Source organism: Thunnus maccoyii, chromosome 23, assembly GCF_910596095.1.
Source record: "Thunnus maccoyii chromosome 23, fThuMac1.1, whole genome shotgun sequence".
Classification (NCBI taxonomy): Eukaryota; Metazoa; Chordata; class Actinopteri; order Scombriformes; family Scombridae; genus Thunnus; species Thunnus maccoyii.
The window spans coordinates 18,169,132-18,190,978 of record NC_056555.1 but is presented as its reverse complement, the minus strand read 5'-3'; the positions used below and the strand labels follow the sequence as shown (position 1 = coordinate 18,190,978).

The 21,847-nt window shown below is 40.8% G+C and overlaps 1 protein-coding gene across 2 annotated transcripts; it reads left to right on the top strand.

Annotated features, from left to right (window-relative positions):
- Positions 1-58: 58 nt before the first annotated feature.
- On the top strand, positions 59-21,840 carry tulp3 (TUB like protein 3). Of its 2 annotated transcripts, XM_042403611.1 has the most exons (13): positions 107-185; positions 5,393-5,487; positions 8,057-8,098; positions 10,250-10,301; positions 14,281-14,443; positions 15,474-15,704; positions 18,283-18,416; positions 18,538-18,729; positions 18,852-18,964; positions 19,263-19,380; positions 19,489-19,587; positions 19,702-19,873; positions 20,054-21,840. In XM_042403611.1, the coding sequence occupies exons 2-13, from the start codon at positions 5,432-5,434 to the stop codon at positions 20,185-20,187; spliced, it is 1,506 nt and encodes a 501-aa protein (XP_042259545.1). In that variant the 5' UTR covers positions 107-185; positions 5,393-5,431; the 3' UTR covers positions 20,188-21,840. The 2 variants fall into 2 exon arrangements, with proteins under 2 accessions (XP_042259546.1, XP_042259545.1); XM_042403612.1 differs by lacking the exon at positions 5,393-5,487 and having other exon boundaries at positions 59-185.
- Positions 21,841-21,847: the final 7 nt, after the last annotated feature.

Sequence of the window (21,847 nt, the reverse complement as noted above, 5' to 3'; positions counted from 1 at the left end):
TCCGGATAGTCCGCCAATCAGCTTCAACCTAAATAGACTGTCGACCAATAGCAACGCCCGTTCTTCGTGTGTTCGGTAACTAAGGAGCGAGAGTTCTCCCCTACCGCGTCCACAAAAAAAAGTGTACTGCCGCACGAGGATCTTCCTTAGCAACCGCGGATAAACATGAGTTACTACAGCATAAGGTGAGAATAAACCATACACTGCTTGTTCGTTGTGGGAGTATTTGTTGTATATGGGCAGCTGTGGAATGAGAAGCTAACAAAAAAAAAACTTGTACCCGAAAAAAACTTCACTGTCGCCCACAACTTTTAGAAGAGGCACCATTGCTTACAGGGGAGGCTGGGGCTGAGGCAGCTACCGCTAACATTAGCTTCTAACGGTAACAAGCTTGCTATGACACCCCACAGCTGGCAGCTGTACGCAAATGACAGTTATCGTGTCTTAATTTTCTCATTTTAACGATACAACTTCGTGAGCATTGAGCTTAGGTGAGTGAGTAAGCGAACAGTGTTGTCATTCCAGGACAAAATCGCTTCACAAATGACTTGAAGCTGAACAATAGAAAAAGAAAGAATTCATCATTAATCTCAAGAGGCTAACGTTGCTTTAATAGTGTTTAGCTTTGCTCGCTGATAAGCATTGTATCCACTACCTTGATTAAATGAAAAGCAATGGACGTCAACAATAGTGGGCGAACTCATCTTACCTAACGCTGTAAACCCGATGTATGAACGTTTAATTACATTTTAGCTGTCATTCTTCAATTATTTAACCCCTATAGTGTCCATTTGTTTGTTACAAATGAAAGCATTTCAATTTCCTGTGGTATTTCCTTCGATACATTATTGATAAAAAAATAATTATAGCTACATCTCTTGGCTAAATATGTAAGATTGTATTGAGTTTTGGAATGTGCGACGACTATACGCAATCCAGCACTCTGTTTATCTACAACGTATCAAGTAATATGCGACACAGATCTCGGTAGCCACAGTCAAGCACCACTTCAAAGCTCTAACTGGGAATACAGAGAAGTGAGAGTCATGAGGAAAAAAAAAATGTATGCATGTCATGTTTGAACATGCCTTTCTGTTGTCTCTGTCTTTTCTGAGTCAGAACCTTCCTGCAAGGCATCTGTTTTTGTCACGAACCAAATGAGCTACTTCAGCTCTTGACTCAACAAATTATTAACTAAGTAGGCAAGCCAGGAAATACAAAACGCGTAGATATTATTATACACATATACATATTCATAATGAAAGAAAACCTGATTGCTACACTGAGACTAGTGCTTCCTACACCTTCTGATGTCCACTCTACTGATCATGAAAACAGGTGTAGAGCATAAGCGTCATGCAGTATGTTTGTGTGCGTGTGTGTGTGTGCATGATAGATGCTACTTTGCACGATTTGAAGCACTGGAGCAGAGGTCTGCTTTCATTGTGCAGTGAGATAAAAATCCGTAGTAGCTCCCACCCTTTCCTGTTGGACAGTTATGAGTCTCAATCTGACTGTTTGATCTTATCAGTTTGCAGACTACTGCTGCCATTCAAGGCAGGGACAAATAATGCAAAATAGTCTTTACTGCAGTAACAATGACACTACAAATGAGGATGTGGCTTGTTAGTGTGGAAAGTTTCACTATATGTGGCTGAGACAAACTCTACTCAAGCCTACTTCTGACTATTTTATTTAATTTTTAAGCGGTGACAAATTAAACATAGTTAAATGTCTTGCACCATTTGTGGGGAATTTAAGCAATTTGTGCAACTTGTACTGAACTAGATCTTAACCGACAAGAATGACTGAAACAAACACAAACAAACATCAAAAAATAGACAATGTTTATGAAACCTGGGGCCAAAGCAGAAGCTTGTGGTTCAAATGTTCCACAGGATTACTGTAAGTGACAGCTGAAGAAAAGGTCACTATTTTGCGTAAAGTCATGTAATATCAGCATGGACAACTGATAGATGTCCTACAGATAAAAGGCCTTATGTGGAAATAACAATGTTAAGAAGAGGAAGTTGTAGAATTATGAAAAGACAAGCCAAGAGAGACTCAGGGTTCCTTTTTCTTTTTGCGGGACCTCCTTTTTCCTAAGGGCTTTTTGGGAGATCTCTTTGAGACTCTCTTTAGTCTTTTAGCTTTCAAGTTTTTTTTATTTTACTTTTTGCATCTTATATTACTTATTTTGTAAAAAAACAAATAAAACTGGTTTGTATTTTTATACACTCCAAACAAAGTTCCTGACTTGTGCTCATCTCTGAGGTCTTCTGGTATTTCCTCAAGGTAAGCAAAGACGCCTCCCTTGGGATAGGCTGACATTAGCTTTAAATTTATTTAGATTAAAAATTATATTGAATTTTGCTAAGGATAAACTAGTAGTGTTTATTGAATAACAACTTAGTGCTGTCCATGTGATAGAGGTATGATTTCAGTATAGAATTAGGATGAAAGGTTTATTATTAGGGATTTAATTGGCTAAACTGTTAGCGTCAGGGCTCTGAAGCTGCCCTATAAAACCGGGCGAGTGCCCTCGACTGTCAGAGTGGGCCTCCTCCAGAGATGACCTGTTAGAAGGCCGTCTTGGAGTGCTTTCAAACCTCCAACACCTATTTGCACCAATACACTTCGTTGTGACCCAGGCTGTTAGGAATTCCTGACTAAACAGGCCCGTTGGTAGTAGTTCAACAACATCTGGTGATTATAGAAGCCAGGTTGAACTCTGGTTCCCTAAACAAGTCCAGGGTGGTCTTGCATGTAGATTTTGGGAACCTCGTTTGATACCTAGGTCAGAGGTAGAGGACAGCCGTCTGTCGATGCCTTATCCACATCGGCAGGTGGTATCGGTTATCTGTAGGCAGAGACCATTACACTATGTCAGGGAATATAAATGTAAAACAGAGGTCAATGTCCTGAGTGATGCCACTTGTGGTCAGTTGGTCAGTTGAAACTGAAATGGCATCGTTATCAGCCTGCTTGAGTTCTCCTTAGATGTGTAACAAACAGTGCCATTTTACTCAAGACCAACTTTTGGCTCTGTAAATGTATCAGTTTAGTAATGTGAGCCACAATGACAAACTCATTCCCGGTCAGCACACCAGCTGTGATGCATTCTGCTCCGTAGGCTCAACTCACCCAGACAGTTTGTGTTAAAGTTCACAGATGGCTGACTCAGCGTTTGTAATGATCAACCTTGAAAGATGGTTGAAAAAGGGCCATTTTCCCTACTTCTCCTGTTATATGTCAGTGCACATTTCTCTCAAAGCACAAGGTGCCATTTGATATTTATTCCATTTCTCCTTAACTGGTGACAGTTGAGTCACTTGGCAGAATGTAGCACTCTCAAATCTGAGAGTCTGCTTTGAGAGATGACGCATCTGAGGAGTGACAGTTTTCATGACAGCAAGTGTAATGTTGCAAAGACTGATAACATGAGTGCGGTGCGGAAAAGTGGGAGGCTGTTAAGGTTTTCTGGTCCCTTGTAGCATGGTAATCTTAAAATTATCTGATGAAAAGTAATTACAGCTTACACATGTCAAGGTTATTGTCCCTGACAACGTCCGCTACTTCTGCTGAGACTCTGATACTAAACAAAATAGTTTTCTTTGCTTTATTTCTGCATATAACACACAATAAAAATGTCACAATCACAGAAGTATTGAACATTACTGTCAGATCTATTATACAGAGTGCACAGTCTTTACAGAATACATGATTGAATAAGGTCAGTTGCTTTTGGCAAAAAAAAAAAAATCATCATCAGTGGTTTACAGGAATTATCAGCATAGTTGGAACATGCTGACCAGTAAGTTTTCTGCCTAAACTGCCAACTATGAATCAACTGAACGCAGCACAGCACTTACCGTAGTTATAAATCGTAAGACTATCAATATGAATCAGTCAATTTGGAAAAAAAAAATTCTCCACAAGTATAGCGGTTGACCTCCGCAACAGCAAGGATGGATTGTGGCTGAGATGTGATTTACTGTGGTTGTCCACTAGATTCCAAACACATAAGGCCAGCTGGCCTGAGTAATCCACTCTGCTTCCCATGCACGGAGAGACCCGAAAAACATCTCTGGTATTTGTAACGGGCTCACTTTCTCCATTTGAATGCTGCAACTTTACACGAATTTCCCTAAAGTTACAACGTCTGCTGTACTTGTTCATGTGTTTCAGCATGTTTACAGTCGCATTTTGTATTTTCTGTGATCAGTGCAAGGTCCTCTTGTTTCTCACGCTGACAAAAGAAATGCCGCTAACATTTCTTTAAAGCCGTCTAATCAAATACTGTACATTGTAAGGGAGTCGAGAGTGGAGGACATGTCTCTGGCACCTCCAGGGAAATGGTATTATTATCAACTCTTGTAGCTTATTTCCATCATTTGTTTTGAGCTCAATAATTACTCCCTCTGGTGAATGATTCCCCTGCTTATCATCAGTTGACTTATATGTCATTTTACCGCTGTCTCTCAGGACAAACGTACACAAACATACTCTTCATTTTCTCTGTGCTTTCTTCCTCTCGCTCTTGCAAATAGGCACAGAAAAAAAAAAAGAAAGATTGGGAGGCTCTGGTCTCCTAGCAACTAGATTAAGGTCCCCACACCGTGTCTGTTTTTAGAAAGGGTAATCTATAGGTTTCTGTTTATTGAGGTTACCTTTCTATAACACAACATGTGCTTTTCAGTGTTATCACGAGGAACGCAGACTGGAACATCTTACTCATATCCTCACACAGTTGCATGTAGAATAATCCAGTAATATTGACAGGGTATTCATTTTTAGAAGAGGCTATTTAAAGCTTAATAAATTCCCAGTATTGCATATAGCTAAGATGCCAGACAGAATGTGTATCTGTGGTTTGATACATGTAGTGCCTCCTTGTGAGTCAGAGGAAATGAGCTGTGGACTGACTGACTGCTGAGTCTCACAGAAAGTTGGTAAAATAAGGGAAATTAAGTGATTGCATCTGGTTGAACAGATTTTTTTAGAAATATTTCCAGCCACTTTCCAGATTTGCCTCAATATCAAGCATGAATAGTCTCAAACATGTTCAAGTAACTTCACCTAAGTTCAAAGAACATTCAGACCTTGCTCTGTTAAAGCTGATATTTAGGTTACGCTTGTCACTTTCATCCCCACTCCTTGCTGAATCCTTGTGCATTGCGTGAAGTGCGAAGTCATGGTAACAGCTCCAAGCCTCCGACCTCAGTTTGCCTCAGCACTAGTAGCTGTCACTCCCCTGGGTGGGACATAGCTACTCTTGTCTCAGTGACATAATAGCAGAGATCTTGGAGCCAGCAGGGCTTTACCGTGTTAGTAGGACTGCACGGTGACTCCGGGGCTCCGGTGTAAATGAATATTTTTGTGAATACTGTAGATAGGAGAGCCCTGGGCTAGCATTCCTGAAGCAGCATCCATGGACACTGTAAAGAATGGGGGATCTCAGCCTGTCTACAGTCGCTGGTCATACAGGTAGCTGCCACACACAGGCACAGATGCATATATAATGGTTATTGTACTAGAAGCAGTTGTTTGAGAATACCCTTTTTGTGTGTATGTGTGTGTGTGTGCCCTCCAAGACTTATGGTTTATTTGCCTGCCAACTGGCTCCTGTATCAACACACACAAGCTTTTTTTTTTTGCTTTAGTTCTGCAAGCCGTGTTGGTGTTTTAGGGTAGAGAGGATTGAGGAATGGCCTGCACCAGGGCAGGACGCGGGTCAGCATACTATAATGTTTCTCCCAGTCACCGCTCCATCCCCTCCGGCCAGCTGGATGGCTGACCTGCCGTCAAAGATGTGCCTCTCGCTCATGTTTCTGCCACCATGTCGTTACTTATTCAGAGCATCAGGCTGTGACTGTGCTGTAACCAGAGTTGGTGATATGTGTATGTGTGTATGTGTGTGTGTGTGTGTGTGTGTCTGTCCAAATGGGTTTTTTTTTTTCATATGCTGTTGGCTGCTTGATTGGAACACTCTTGTAACTAAGGATGTGCTCAGAATAACCATCTAACTGATTAATGAAACAGCTGAAAAAACTGTGAAACGTGTCCTCGTAGTGTTTTCTTCAGGAAGACTCAGAAATGTGTAGATTTTGATTCCAGGTGACTCATATTCTCAGTGTTTGTGCTTTTAATAATGATCCAGTTTGGGAATAGGTCAGCTGACCTTTTGCTAATTGCACAACCACTTGAACACCTATAAACATAATGTATGTAACTGTTTTTTAGATGGCCTGCGTTGAAGTAGGAAATAAAAGAAAAGAAAGATAATAGCAGACAATAGCTCAACATTTTGGGAAGTATGTTTATTGACTGTTAAGAGAGTAAGATGAATAGATCAATATAAATCTCATGTCTGTAAGTAAGGAGCTGATGCCAGGACGTCGTTAGCCAAGCTTAGCACATTTATCAGCACCTCTAAAGCTCACGAATGAACAAGTCGAATTTCGTTTGAATAATCTATTCAACAAAGAAATGTAAAAATGCAAATGTGTGGTTTTAAGGGAAGTTTGATGCTGTAACTATGTCCTGCCAAACAGCAGCTGGGCGCAGTGACTGTGTGCTGCTTTTGTGTGCTGAGTCTTGTTGTCACGGTGGAGTTGCCAGCTTTGGTACCATTGTGCCTGTGGAGACCTAACCAAAACTTGTGCTAACTGGCCATGGCGAACAACCCACACTGGCAAGTACTGGTCAGATGAGGCTCTGTTTTATCCTTGTCCAGTTAGCTTCTTCATTGTGGATCTTGGTATCAGGTTTTCAGAAGGGGAACTCTTTAGGTGAAAAGCTAAATCCTTACTGCCTAGTTTTATGCTGAGAGAGCAGCTACCGCACTTGTCTCTCTTTCACTCATTTATGTGTATTTTGCTATATGCTCTCTCACTCTCTCTCACTCTCTGGTAGCCTTGCACCGGCCCACAGGGAATTAAGCATTTAATCTTATCAGTCCTCCTTTTATTCTGTATCCTCTCTACATTGGGAGCAGAATTGCCTGTGGCAGAAATTAGGTTCCGCTCATTCAACTTTCAAATTCCTTTTTTGAAGAGGCAAAGTGGAGGGCTTTTAATTAAAAGGAACAACGAAACAAAATGGACTGTGCTCTGATAATAACATCTCTCTGGTTAATGCCATGCAATTTTTTTTAAACAGCTATAATATCTGAAAAAGAAGTCACCGGTCAACTTGTCCTCTTTTGCACCCTGAATCAACAGCAACCCTCCTGCTTGACAGATTAAAAAGTGTTTACACCACCTGAGTATTTGTCTTTGTCAAATTTAGGAAAAACACACAACAGGCTTTGAAGAGAAAACATTGCCAGGCAATCTGTGTTTGTGTGTGTGTATTATTTAGCTCTTACTGTGTATTGGTAAATATTATAATATCATTCAAAATCATAATAGCGCCTACATTTTTCAGGCATATCTAAATATTATATGGCACAAAATATTTGCCTCACAAATGTTGTCTTAATAGATATTTTGATGTTGATGTGCGGCACACGTTGGCAGACCCCCCCCACCCTCTGTCGGTCTGTAAATCTGTACAGCGCAGTGCTAAGGCCTCCGATTACACACAAGCTGGCCGCAGGTTTTTAATCAATGCTGGTAGAGGTGCGCTGCTGACGGAGCCGAAATCTCCATGGTTACCCCGGTCTGACACACAAGGAAGGGACAACGGTGGCGTGTCCTTCTCTTGTCACCCAAGCTGTGATGGACTAATGAAACATTGATCACTCACAGCTGTGATGAGGCGTCCTGTGTGTGTGTGTGTGTGTGTGTGTGTGTGTGTGTGTGTGCGTGAGTGTGTTTTCCAAGAACTTCTTTATGATAACACTCTTATTTTACATCGCACCTGCTCTACAGCTTTAGCATGATCAGCTTGTTTGGCTTACAGTAATACAGTATAACAGTATGGAGTGTTATTAATGTCCTGTAGATTACTTGTTATTTATTTTGTCTTGTTGCTGAACTTATTTCACACTCTCATTTTTCACATATCCTGTGCTTCTTGCTGCCTTGGTGCCAAATGGCCATTTTCCCTGAAGACCCTCCAGCTCTGCCAGCTTCTCTTCTAACTCAACAGCAAGGTAAACAGCATCGCAAAACACACACTCATGCACAAACCTTCTGCTTTCACAATTTGTCAATTGAATTACCTGGTTAACAGAGGATTATTGACTGACAGGAGGGTGGATTGAACCTCTGCTCTTGTATGATAAAAAAAAACAAAACACCACATTGTGATTATGCAGCACCAGCAAGAAAATATGCATTTTAAAAAGCATATTTTCCATGAACTTAACATCATATTTTTCTTAGTTTTTACAACGTTTTTACTACTGCTTCAAGACGTGTCAAAAATGTTCCACTGCTAAGACTCTTCGCTGTGTCTCTTCCACTTTTTAATCAGTTTCGATTGCTCTCTAGGTTATAAATAATCCTCACGAGTAGCATGTCTCTCACTGCTTACACGTCTTTGTACATGCTCTACTGTGTTAAAGCCTCCATAAAAATGTCCTGAAGCTCAGTTTAATTATAATATTCACACAGTTTTCCTCCAGGGATACAGCACAGATCCATTATGACAAGAAGATTTTGTTAGAGGTTGATTTCATCAGGGAAACTCTGATGTTGTAATGTGGGAGGTGCATCTTCAACTATTAATCAGACTGTGAATTCTTTGTAGCCTGGAAACAGCAATATTAATGGCACAGCCTGATGGGAAATCTAAGTAAACATTTTAATCAGTTATTTATGCCCGTCCAATTATTGGCCACTTTAATTGGAAACAAACTCTTTTGTAAATCTGGGAGTCAATTGATAAAAGCCACTCTAGCAGAAGTCACTTAACCCACAGGTCTCCAGAACACACCCGCGACAGACCACGGTGACCCAGGTCTCGCCGCTCAGCTCACCTGCGCAGCTTTCACCCATCTCTTTCCTCACCATCCTAAATGACAGCCCCCGATCTATAATTAAAAACTACCATCATCCTTCACTCTCAAGCCCTTCTCTCTGTCACCTGCACCATAATGGCCTCCCAGGAGACCCATCTGTATGCCGGTAGCAACAGTGAGTTATACTCGGGAGAAGATTCAAGATTCAAGAGATTAAGGATTTAGTTTATTGTCATTTTATTGTGTATTTGGAAAAAAACTACAACAACAGAAAGGATAAAGATATATATCCCCTTATAAATATTAATTCCCCTAAAGATAATAAAAACATATAAATCCCAAGAGAAAAAAAAGATAAATAAAAGTGTTTCAGGCACCTTTTGGCATTCAGTGTCCGTCGTTCAAAGATGAGCTCTGATGTCAGCCAGCATCTGGCGCGAGGTGCTTAAGCACTGTGTGTGTCATCACCGACACACTAGAGATGTGGAAAGGACGTGAGAGCGACTGAGGGAGATGGAAATAGGGAGTGAGGATGAGCGAGTCAGATATCTGATGAGCTTACCTGATGGAGAGATAGGCAGCATGATTTAAAGACTTCTCATTCCATATCCTTAATCCTCTCTATTTCAGCCCAGCCGAACATGTGACATTTAATATTTTCCTTGACAGGGAAAAAGATGAAAGACATGAGAAATGGACCCACAGGTTATATGAGCCCGTGTGATTGACTTGTGTGTGTTTGACAGAGAGACGAGCAGAGATACTGTAGGTCTCTGACAGTACAGACTCCTGCTGTTGCCCTTCTCTCTCTCTCTCTCTCTCGCTCCTCACTGTAGCTAAGCAACATGGGCCCGGTCCCTTCAGATAGGTGTCCATGATAAATGCCCAGAGGACCCAGACTACAATGCATTCTCTCAGCTGGAGCTTTGTCCTTTTTCCTCTTTTCTTGTTCTCTGTCTCTTTTCTTTCACAAAACTTAATTGTCTCTTTTTTTCTGTCAAAGATTTTCAGAGAATGAGAAGACTCCGAAAGTCAATTTGGCTTATAGATTTTTCATTGTTTGACTAGTTTCTAAGCTGAAAGGTCATTATTTAGTGTTTTGTCGTAGACTACATTGTTTTAATTCTTCCTTCATTAACTACGTACACTTTTAAATATTCAACTCATAATGAAAATGTCACTACAGTGATAAAAGTCCGTACAAGATAACAATTCTTTTGTTTAAAGTAACAGCCGTGGTGACCTCTACTGGTATGATAAGGAAAATCACACTCAGTGTAGATGCTCTAATGTGTTAAATCTTTAATGTGTCTTTAACCTTTTCCCCTTTTTCTTCTGCAGTGGCATTGAAGATGACAGTGCCAGTCTCATGCAGCAGAAACTGGAAAAACAGGTAGGAAGCCAATGAATTCACACTTTTATCGGTGTAGTCCATAGATTTTATGCTGCAGAATTCGTCTGATTAAGTCTCTTAACTCACAAATAGATGGTGTTTTAAGTCGAGGTCTAACCTGTGTTGTTTTTATAAACACCTGCTAAGATTTTGCATGAGACTGGTGAAATAAAAGAGCTGAGATGAGCCTGTGTTCTCCCTCTCTGGCGTCACCAGGGGGGGTGTCTGTTGTTGGCAGGAGCAGCTTCAACATCACTACTAATTTCGTTGGTCTGGAAATCTCTTGTTTTCCACCCGCCGAGTCGTTTTGAATTTTAATGCTTACTTTCTCCCGAGGGCTGAATTGTTTCCCTTTATCCAACCTTTACCTGACATAGCCCTTCCTCTGTCACACATTGGCTCTCTTTTCATCTCCTCCACCTTCCCCTCAGTCTCTGTAAGATGCTTTATCCCAAACCCGACCTCGCTGTAAAGCCGCGCCGGTGCACATAGCTTTGGTTTAAGCTGGAAGCCGTACTCCGCTATCTCACACATTAGGCAGAAAGAAACAGGAGGGCCAGATTGGTGAGTTCAAAGAGAGAGGAGGATTTAGTGAGGGGTGCCTGGCTTTGTAACTGGTGTGTGTTTGTGTGTGTGTGTGTGTGTGTGTGTCTCATGGTTCCACTGTGGCTCAGTTGTGCTTTACACGTTCAGCTGAGTCCAAACAGCCTCACTTGAGAGTCTCCTGTTCTTACATAACTCACAAACACTTAAGCCCAGAGGGAAATCAGAGGCAGGTTATGGAAAATATGAAGAATAAATAAATATTAAAGAATAAAAGTTCAAATCCACTTTTTTTTTTTTACTGTGTTTGTTTTCAATTCCATGTGCCAAATGAAAACCATTCATTCACAATTTACAACCCTGCTGGGATCACTGTTTCTGTGACCATATCTCACTTTTGAGCGCACCTCACAGCTTCTATCACCCCCCCCCCCCCCCCCCCCCACCCCTCCTTCCTCTCTGTCTCCTTTCTGCTGTAGCGCTAATGACTGCTTATTCAGTTAGCAACGGTGGCCGCACATACACACGCACAAACACACACACACACACACACACACACACACACACACACACACACACCAGCGCTCAGTATTTGGCTGAGAGACAGACCCTTTTTATGTCAGAGGGACCACATAGTGCAGAGGAGGCTGTTGGTTTTTTTTTTTTGATCGTTAAACTCAGTTCCAGAGGAGGAGTGAGGGGCAGGAAGACAGAGTCGTGCCCAGCAGGAGTGCCGCTCGTTTTGGGGGAGAATGTAGCTTCATCTGACCTCAAGACAAATGGGATCTGTGATGTTTTTTCTTTAGGGAAACTTGTTAAATTTGGCTTACGATTTTGTCAGGATGTCAATGGAACGGGTTGGTAACTTCTAATACTTATTTTTCTGATATGTTTCATTGTTTCATCTGTCTTAGGAGTTTGTATGAGTGATAAAAGTGTGTGGCTGTTGTTTATCCAGTCTTCTTATCTGTTTTTTTTTCCAATCTGTCTTTCTGAGATAGGAGAGAGAAATCCACACAACAATCATTCACTGACAATTCTCAAATTTTGCTTACTCTTTGAATGTTGTACGTGACCTATTTTTTTTCATCTCACGTGGGCCACTTTATTGTAAACAGGTTCGTTCCACAGACACACACATGTATATATTATAAGTCTCATCAACTTAACCTATGCTTTAAACCTTAGATACGCTTTTTCCATGTTTTGGCTGACACAGGAAGGACTGTAAAAGCCTGAACGAAGTCACACCCTTGTCTGAAAATTCCAAGTCCTGAGTCTTTACAAAAGAACGGGATAGTACAATGGATTATCTTAAAATAACCCACTAGAAGGGAAGACAAATACTGGTCAGACTTTGATAGTGTGAAGAATCAGTCCAGCATGTAGGCCTACAGTACAAGTAAATATCCGTCTTAAAAGGTCATCTTCATTCAAAAAAAGTTGTTTCCGATGCAGTTTTATTTCATTTAATAGCCTGTGACTTGACAAAAGGCAGAATAAATAACTTTTGATTCAGGAAAATCTCAAATATTATGTTTAAAGACACATTATAGACCACAGTGATTTAATATTGTGAAATTTGGCAAGAAATTTATAACTGCCAGGAAAAAATTTGAGCTCATTTCACATGTAACTACATCATCTACAGTTGTCTGTGTGCTTTTTTTTCTTTTTCTTTCACCACCATTGTTGTGCATCCTGATATTTGGCATTATTTCCACATCCCTTTATTACACTAACAGTAATGATGTTAATTATGATAATCCTGTTTTATGTTTTATTCATTTTGTCGCCTTTATTTATAGACACTGAAGAGAGAATGCAAATCGCGGTCCTCTCAAAAGCAGGGTCTTTTGAAATGATAACGAACCAACATCTGGATGATCAAACTCCCAGACTTAACATGAGCTTGTCCATTAAAGATCGAACATACATACATAGAGTTAAAATTTGCTTTTAGTTATTTATTTTCTTAGCTTCCTTAGCAAATGGCTTTATTTTCTCATCTTTTGTCAATGCATGTCTTTGCACCCATTGAGATGTGTTGTTTATAATGCTGGTCAATTTAAAAAAAAATCACCTCAATCCACTTTTCCAGTCATAACAATGGTCGTGAATGTTGCTGTGATTGTACAGAAGGGACGGAGACAGATTTCAAAACATCCTCGGAGGCATTTTCAGAGTACTAACACAATGACTGATGAGTTATGAAAGCTTTTTGCTCTGTCTAATATGAGACAAGGCCTCCTGGTCTCTTCCGGCTCACTAAACAGCATCACTAAACAGAACTTGTTGTGCATTTGGCGCGCTAATTAATGTGCTTGCATAATCCATCCTGCTTTGACCACAGAGACAGGAGCTTGGGGGGAAGTGGATAAAGCTTGACCGGGGTGAATTCCCAACCCCTTACTATACCGCACTACCTAGCTGCTGTATATACCAATCCTGTACATTTATCAGGCAAAAATAAGAAAGAAAAAGCTTCATGTCACTGATTATATTATGATGAATCCTGAGAGACCTGGCTCATTGCTTTAGTGAATTTTGATGGACAATCTTGATGGAATATTAACTTGAAAAACACAACATAACACCAGAGGAGCCTCTAACAACACCCATCATTGTGGCTATTCAGTGAACCCATTCAGCACATGCTTGGGCATGATTGCTAGGATTTATTAGAAATGTTCGCCCCCTCTCTTTTGGCTTCACCGAGTGATTCAGTATTCACAAAACGTAACCTGCATTGTGTGTGCATTGTCCCATGAAGGTGGTCGTTTATCACGGTACTTATTATTTGAATAAAGCAGCGTTCCATGCGCAGGAGTTTGAAGGATGCTCTTTCTATCACGTAAAATAGTCACACTTTTATTCCATCATGTAACTATGCAGGATTTATCCCACTGCCCTAACAGGCTCAGACCTCCTTCCTGTTATGTCCAGGAGGTTTACAAAAACAGAATATTGATGTGTGACTAAAAGGCTTGTCCAATTGTTAGATTGGTGTTTAGCTATGCTAGTGGTGGAGCTCTTGGGATTGAAGTGTTGGTTGGCAGCTCAGAGAGATAGCTTAACAAGTATCTGATGGATTACTGTGAAGTTTTTTACAAACTTTTGAGGTCTCAAGAGGATAAATCTGGATTTCCATTTTGGTTACCCTTAAAAATAATGACTGAAATCAGAGTAGAAAGCTGTACTTTGATAATGTTAACCATTTGCAATACCTACTGAAAGCAGAAATTACAAGTTGTAACTCATCATGCATACAAATGTAATTACCCTCACCTCATATAGCTGATGTTCTCCAGCTTGGCTAAATTATCTCAACCTCTTGTAGCATTTAATAGAAATCTATTATATATGTAAGCTGTGATTTTCCAGTTATGTGCCATATTCTTTTACATTAATTTTTGTTCGACTGTTTGGTCTACAGAGGGCGCTGCTGGAACAGAAGCAGCGGAGGAAGCGTCAGGAACCGCTGATGGTCCAGCCCAACACAGAGGCTCGGCCCCGGCGCTCCAGGACACGGCGTGGCGAGGAGCAGGCCCCGCTGGTAGAGTCTCAAGTCAGTATCATCAACGATGTCATCATGGATGGTAAGGGAAACGCTGGGCACTGGTTTGTGTTACATCATTTTTGCATAATTCATGAAGGAGAGTCATGTAAAAGCACATAGATATTTTCAAACAATCTTTCCTCCTCACACTAAAAAGTGGGCATTGACTTCATATTGCAACAGATGCTATTTTGTATAAAAAAAGAAGAAAAAAAAAGACATTACATAACGATAACAGCACAAATATGTCATCTTCAAAGTTCCACAGACATCAGTTTAGCGTTTTTGGGTAAAAGACTAAAAAACACTTGCAATGTCGTCATTTTATACAGAAGGAGAACTATGCGCAAGCAGATTATTACCAGATATTAAAGGCATTACAGTCGTAGATATTACTGCATTGCACACAAAGTTATGTTTGTGTTTGACATGTGTTCTTCCTTGCTGAGGTTGCTGCTTTCACTGTATAATCTTAGCAGATCACTTAAGGTTAGGTGACATGGCAAAAATTAATATTGTGATAATTAGTACTAATTTCAATATTTTTAACAATTTAGACATTTAAAATCTTGAGGTGTAACACGTGCATTCGCTTTAGCCATATGGTTGTTTAGTGTTATATTTAGACAAAATAATTTAAACATAAAAACATGTTATCAAGTAAGATCTCAAGGGAGGGATTCATTTAGACATCAGAGCTGATCACAATGCTATTACACTGACAGACTATAAACAACAAACTCTGATTTAACTGACTGTCTCTCTGCAGGTGCAGCTTACAGATGTAAAAAATGCTAAATAAAGAAAAATCAAAAGAGAAAACTCAGCACACCTCCATTTTTGCTGCAAAAAGCAGGATAAGAAAGGGTACACCAATCATATTTCAGGTACCAAACAGAATCTGTTTAAGGTACTCACTCAACAACAATCCAGGCGAGTCAAATTAAAGTAGTGAAGCTTTTCAGTAAGTGTGATGACTCAGATCCAGCTAAGCTCAGACACAGATAAACAGGGCTGTGTAATTATCACAACACGAGGACATTTACAACTGAGTGTTTTTCCTGCTTTAGGTATTGATGGCCCAGCAGCTTTCCTGGGATCAGAAGCCCCTGATATGGGAATGAAAATTCAAATCCTATCGGTGAGCCAGTCCCAGTCCCAGTCCCCGTCCCAGTCTCATTTCCAGCCCCAGTCCCAGTCTCAGCCCCAGTCCCCTGCTGCTGAGGAAACTGAGCGGGACGGAGACACTGAGACGCTGCTGGAGCCCAAGACGGATATCCATGAACTGCTGCAGAAACAAGGTATGAGTCCTGGCAGAGCACAGCACACAGGACAAGGATAAAGATCTATGATATAGAAGAAATACACCTGTTGCTTAAAATGAATGAATAAGAATGAAAATGTATACTTTCCCCGATGTTATAATGTTTGCACCACCATTAATCACCCCCAAATCTAGACTACCAGGCAAAAAAAGCACTTGGAAAGTGGTGGTAATTTTCGAGGAATGGAAAGAGAATGTTATTCAGATCAGGATGACAGTCAATCATCTGAACTCTCAGAGTGTATAGTGTATTTATCCGCTCTGTGTTAATGCAGTTATACTTCAAAGTCACTCCAGATTAGCACTTATTGTCAGACTTTGTGACACCCCCAGAATTTGAAGCCCTCTCTCGCTGCAGTATGGAACAGGGATGCAGACAGTGGTGTGATTGATGGTGACGCAGTGAGAAATGGGTCATTTAATAATAGGCCAGGGCATTGTTCACACTGCAGCACTCATCTATGGCCTCATTATAACTACTACCACCCTCACTACATCAGTCAGCTGCCAGGTATTTATAAAGTTTATGGAAGATGTATCTGAGCCCGGAGCGGGTTTGTTTACTTTTCTGATCCACCTGATGCTGTGGTGCAAAAACAAGTTTCTCCATCCTAAATACCACATTAACTTACAGGGAAGGTTGTTGATTTTTAATTTAGTATCGGGGTCAAATGACCAAAGGCTGACATAGCTATCATGTCTTTTTTCTGAGCTACAATGTGACGTGATGCCGCAGTAGCAAATGTCATTGTCCCTCTCAATAATGCAAAGCCTCATTGTTAATGTCACCCCAGTTTAGCATTAGGAATATATTATGTCCTCAGGAGTTCAGGCAGGTATTTTCGGCTCCCTGTCCTTCCAAATTACCCCTAACCCTTCAGGAAATGAAGGAATTGAGATGTGAGGCACATTTGATACATATTTGATCAGCTCATTCAATCACAATCTCTATTTTTGGTTGATTGCTAAACTTAAAATTCCTCACCTGCTGTGATGATGTGGATATGTGTCTTTTTGGTTTTATTTAGTAGCTCAAAGTCCGTGTGTTGGAAAGGTTGCTGGTTAGCCCATTATGAGTCCTCTCTGACATTTCCAGATGGTTGATTTCATAACCCACTGGCTCAGACAAGTTTGTTTGGTGTTTTAATTGGAGCCCTGGAGTCACTGTTAGAGGGAGGCTAACATTTGCAATCTGTATTTCATGATGGCTCTGACTTTCTCTGAGGGATTGCTGCATATCCAGGGTTCATCTCTTGCAAATACCCCAGTATAAATATTGTGTTTGGCTGCGTTGTCTGTCACATAATTCATCTCGTTCGATATGGTATTCCAACCCCCCTTCACACCCTCTAACCTGCCCAGGATATGTTAGTCCAGGTGATTGGTACCAGGAGGAGGTGGCAGAGGTGTCTGAGGTCAGAATGGCTCTATTGTCGGCCAAGCGGAAAAAGCTTTGTGTGCCTGAAGAAGCAAAGCCAAAATTACTATAATTTATACACTTGAAAGCTGAAGATTGGATTACAGTAATTAGACAGCATTTGCAACATATAATTTTATAGCACCCACATTATTATAATTAATGTTGTTTCTGGTCAAGCAATTAATTTACAAGTTACAGTTTAATCTCAGTTGAAAATGTTCTAACAGTCCAAATTTTACATATCTTAACTACTGCAAAGCTGTGAAGAAACACAATTTTTCCTGCTCACTGAGATCTTCCCATACAATCAGACCACTGTCATCTTCTGACAGCACATTAAAATGAACTATAGCTGCAGCCAAGAGTTGCGTCTTGGTTGATAAATCCAATTATCAATGAAGAGACAGATGTCTCAAGCAGTCCAAACCAGCTGCAGTCAGCTAGGCCCACTTTACATCTGCATGACTGCATAGAGCTGTCTCTTCACGAGGACACAGATGCAATCCATGGAAGGGACGTCAGTCTCGTCTCTTGACGTTAATTGCACCCTTGCAGAAAGTGACTTAGAAAAAGATGCATAGGTTGTGACAGGTAGGGATTCAGTCAAGGCCACTAGCTAAATGTGACCTTTCTGTAAGATGAGTGTTGAGCAGTTTTAACAGAATAATCATGTTCAGTTAGATAGAAAGCAGTGTGGAGATGGCTCAGTTAGATTCACAGGGCTTTGTTTCTGATTCCTCTTTTGCTGTAAAGTTACAGATATGAATCTCTCTCATGTAAAGAAACTATATCCCTATTAATATTTCACAGAAATATAAAAGGGAGTGATAATTTGACTGTGTAATGCACTATTTTGCTTCAACATCTCAAGTGTTGCATCAGTTCTTACATCAGTTCTGGAGAAATTAATTGTCACACATCAAAGACCTTAGATGAACCAAAGAAACATAAAATACACCTAGGGGACAATTTGAAACCAAAACGAAAAAAAAAAACTATGAGGAAATAAAATTCTTCAGATTCTTTTGCAGTTGGGGATATGCAGAGAGCCTCTGGGTTTCATTTTCCCATTTCGTAATGGTAAAGACCTTCATGTATCATTTAAAGCTCACTGTTGCCTCGTGTCCCTCACCAGGTCTGTCAGGCAGTATGAACTTTGATGAAGCCAGTGAGCACGAGGATGACGGGGAGGAAGAACGGACACGTTCACTGTCCCCCAACGCAGATACCACAAGGCCGTCCTCCGCTGCCAGTGGCAAGGACATTCCAGTGAGTAGCCCAATAAATTCACTCACAATTAAGATCCTAACATTGCCACCACTATACAGCGCACAACTCCTCAACCAATACCAAGTACTGTGTGCAAAGTTAATGTACTGCTTCTACCCAGGAGGTGGTGACCCCCGGATCGCCCACTGCAGAGGGCTCGCTAATCGATGTTGCCAATCTAGAGGAGTTCGTCTTGCGTCCGGCTCCACGTGGCGTTACCGTCAAATGTCGAATCACCCGAGACAAGAAGGGCATGGACCGCGGCCTCTACCCCACCTACTTCATGCACATGGAGAGAGAGGATGGCAAGAGGGTGAGGTTTGGAGACGTTTAGACTCGAAAAGGAAAACACAAAAACTTAATAAGAAACTAACCTCTCAACCCATCGTGGACAGTATGGATACAGTATAAATACATCATGGTGTCTCTTTGCAGGTGTTTTTGCTGGCAGGAAGAAAGAGAAAGAAGAGTAAGACATCCAACTACCTTATTTCAGTGGATGCTACTGATCTGTCGCGAGAGGGAGAGAGCTTCATAGGTAAACTGAGGTAAAACCACACTTTCTCCTAGATCTGTTTTTGTGTCATCTTATTATCGTCTAGATAATCTGCTTGAATCCTCCTGAAAGTTTTGGTGAACTAAGGGGATGTTAACCACATTTCACTTATTTTTTTTTATATGCTACAAGACTTAAGAGCAACTCTTAGTAATTGTTATCGCCTAAACATGTGTACAAAACATTAAATTAGTTGTGATATTTGGTTGGTTTTAAGAAAAGAGTGCTTTTGCTTCTCATTTGTTTAAAAAAATGTTACTGAAAAACTTCACCAGTGTGTATTCTATCAGGTCCAACCTCATGGGCACCAAATTCACAGTGTATGACAACGGCACCAATCCCTGCAAAAACCCCGGAGCACTGCTGGAGGAGAGCAACACGCGACAGGAGCTGGCTGCCATCTGCTATGTGAGTGAAAGACAAAGACACATACACACACACAAACACAAGCTACTGTATGTGTTCGCTGCCAGTTCATTCATAATATTAAGTCTAATTCTCTTCATCACTGGGCAGGAAACCAATGTGCTGGGATTCAAAGGACCACGTAAGATGACTGTAATCATCCCGGGCATGAACATGAACTTTGAAAGAGTCCCTGTAAGACCTCAAAATGTGAGTCTGATGGTCCTGGAATGTTGACTATGCATTATTTTGTACAACCTCTGCAAACCTGGTGTGTTTCTGTTCATCTGTACCCAAACTGACACCTCAAAATAAATATTACAGGAGCAAGAGAGCCTCCTGAGCAGGTGGCAGAATCACTCACTGGACAACCTGATTGAGTTGCATAACAAGGCCCCCGTGTGGAATGATGACACCCAGTCTTACGTGCTGAACTTCCACGGCCGCGTCACTCAAGCTTCAGTCAAGAACTTTCAAATAGTTCACGACAATGACCGTAAGTTACCGCTCTCTCTGTGTATAGAAGTTAGCGTAGGATTGGGCAATATTACCATTAAGGGGGAGTACATGAAGATATTTCTAACTAATTTACTATCCCACACATTGTTGCACTGTTCATGCTCATATTAGCGATAAATGCACTGTATACTTGACCCACTGTTACCCCTCGCTCCAGCTGACTACATCGTCATGCAGTTTGGCAGAGTGGCCGAAGACATCTTCACCCTGGACTACAACTATCCCATGTGTGCTCTTCAAGCCTTTGCCATCGGCTTGTCAAGCTTCGACAGCAAGCTGGCCTGTGAATGAACCACCACCAGTTTTGCTTCCACACCACCGCTTCTCCTGCCTCCCCATTAAAATCTCTCCTCACTGAACTATTTGGAAGCCGACAGCAACACTGCTTACATCATCGGGAGTCAGTTCACACCGCGGTCAACAAACAAATATGAATTAGAGCAAGAGGACGCTGGTCAGGAGTGTCGGTGCTCTGTTGGCAAATGTGATCCTCCTGACTTCTGTACTTGTTTTCTTTTTTTCATGCCACTTTTACAGGGGTTGTTTCAATATCAGTTTACCCATTGTGTACAGTATATGTGTATTTGTACACATGTATACAACGTAAAAAAGGGAAAAGACAAAGCAAAACACACCGCTCTCATCAGTGCTGGAGACAGGCGCTCTTGTCAGACATCTGCTGCAAAAAGCACTGATGTTAAATTTATGACCATACTTTGTTGTTTGAAGAGCAGTGGGATGTGTATTAATCATGTATTTTCTGTTTCAGTTGCCTTTAAATTTGATTTCACACAGTGTTTTTCGCCATGCTAGCGGCGCTGCTTTAATGGCAGCAAGTCTGTCAGTCCAACACCTATACCCAGGCTGCAATATTTAATAGCAGTCATTTGATGGATTGTTGTGGACCTGTGGTACCAAAATCCACTGTCCCCTACAGCAGAGGCATATGAGCCTGAGGCTGATAAAATGCAGCTTGGACTGATGAGTCAAACCTGACAACGTAGAGTTTAGCCTGACAAGCCGAGTGTGAGGTGTCACTCTGCAGAGCATAAACCATTTTGAATTACATAACAACGTGGCCTTTCCTCTGGCGCCACCTCCAGGACAAACTTTAGATTTTTTTTTTTCCCTGCTTTAGTAACAAGGAACTAAGAAAGCAAAGTTTTTGGGTTTTTCATCCATCCAACGGTTATTTTTCCTGGTGTATAATGTGCATTACAGTCTCCCCGCTAGCATGGCTACAGAATTTAAATCTTGTTTACATCTTTAAATGTGGCAGTATGGTTTAAACTGCCATCTACTACTAATTTCATTCTTTATTATCATGTTATCATCACTTTTCTTTCTTGTGTGGAAGGTGCATTATTCAAAAACAGGCCTGTCTTATGTTTATTGTGTTTTTGTGAATACGTGTAATTTTTATCTTGTGACTGTGATTTTTTTCTTTGTTTTAGCAAGTTGGATTATCATGGAAAAAAAAACATAAACGCAAAATTGCACATTTAATGAAAAAAGATATACATACTGTATATAAATTACAATGTAATGCCTTCTTATTTCATTTAATCTAGCAGTCTTTAAGCATAAAATACTAAATGTCATTTCATGACATATTTTAAAGTAATGGATGGAAGTTAAGCAGTAATACAAAAGAAAGAGTTTATATGTTCATGGCTGCACAAACACAGAAGTCATCCAAGACTTTGTTTTCATGTAGAGAAACTACACAAAATCTACTGTATCTACACTGTTTGTACAAGATACAGTATATGTGACATTTTATTGAGTTGAGATGGAGTTGGACCCTATTTTGTACAGTCCACATCTTGTCGGTCTGCCTTCTGTAACTGCCTGTGACTCTTCTTCTCTCTGAGGGAAACTTAAGGGAAATCAATAAGGGATAGTAGCCTTTACATGGCTCATCATTAAAAGTCCCTAATATTTTGTCCTT

Coding starts and splice junctions, on each gene's coding strand:
- tulp3 (XM_042403611.1), top strand. CDS start 5,432: ATGGACACTGTAAAGAATGGGGGATCTCAGCCTGTCTACAGTCGCTGG. Junction 10,302..14,280: donor AGCAGAAACTGGAAAAACAG/GTAGGAAGCCAA, acceptor TTTGGTCTACAG/AGGGCGCTGCTGGAACAGAA. Junction 19,381..19,488: donor AGCTGGCTGCCATCTGCTAT/GTGAGTGAAAGA, acceptor ATCACTGGGCAG/GAAACCAATGTGCTGGGATT.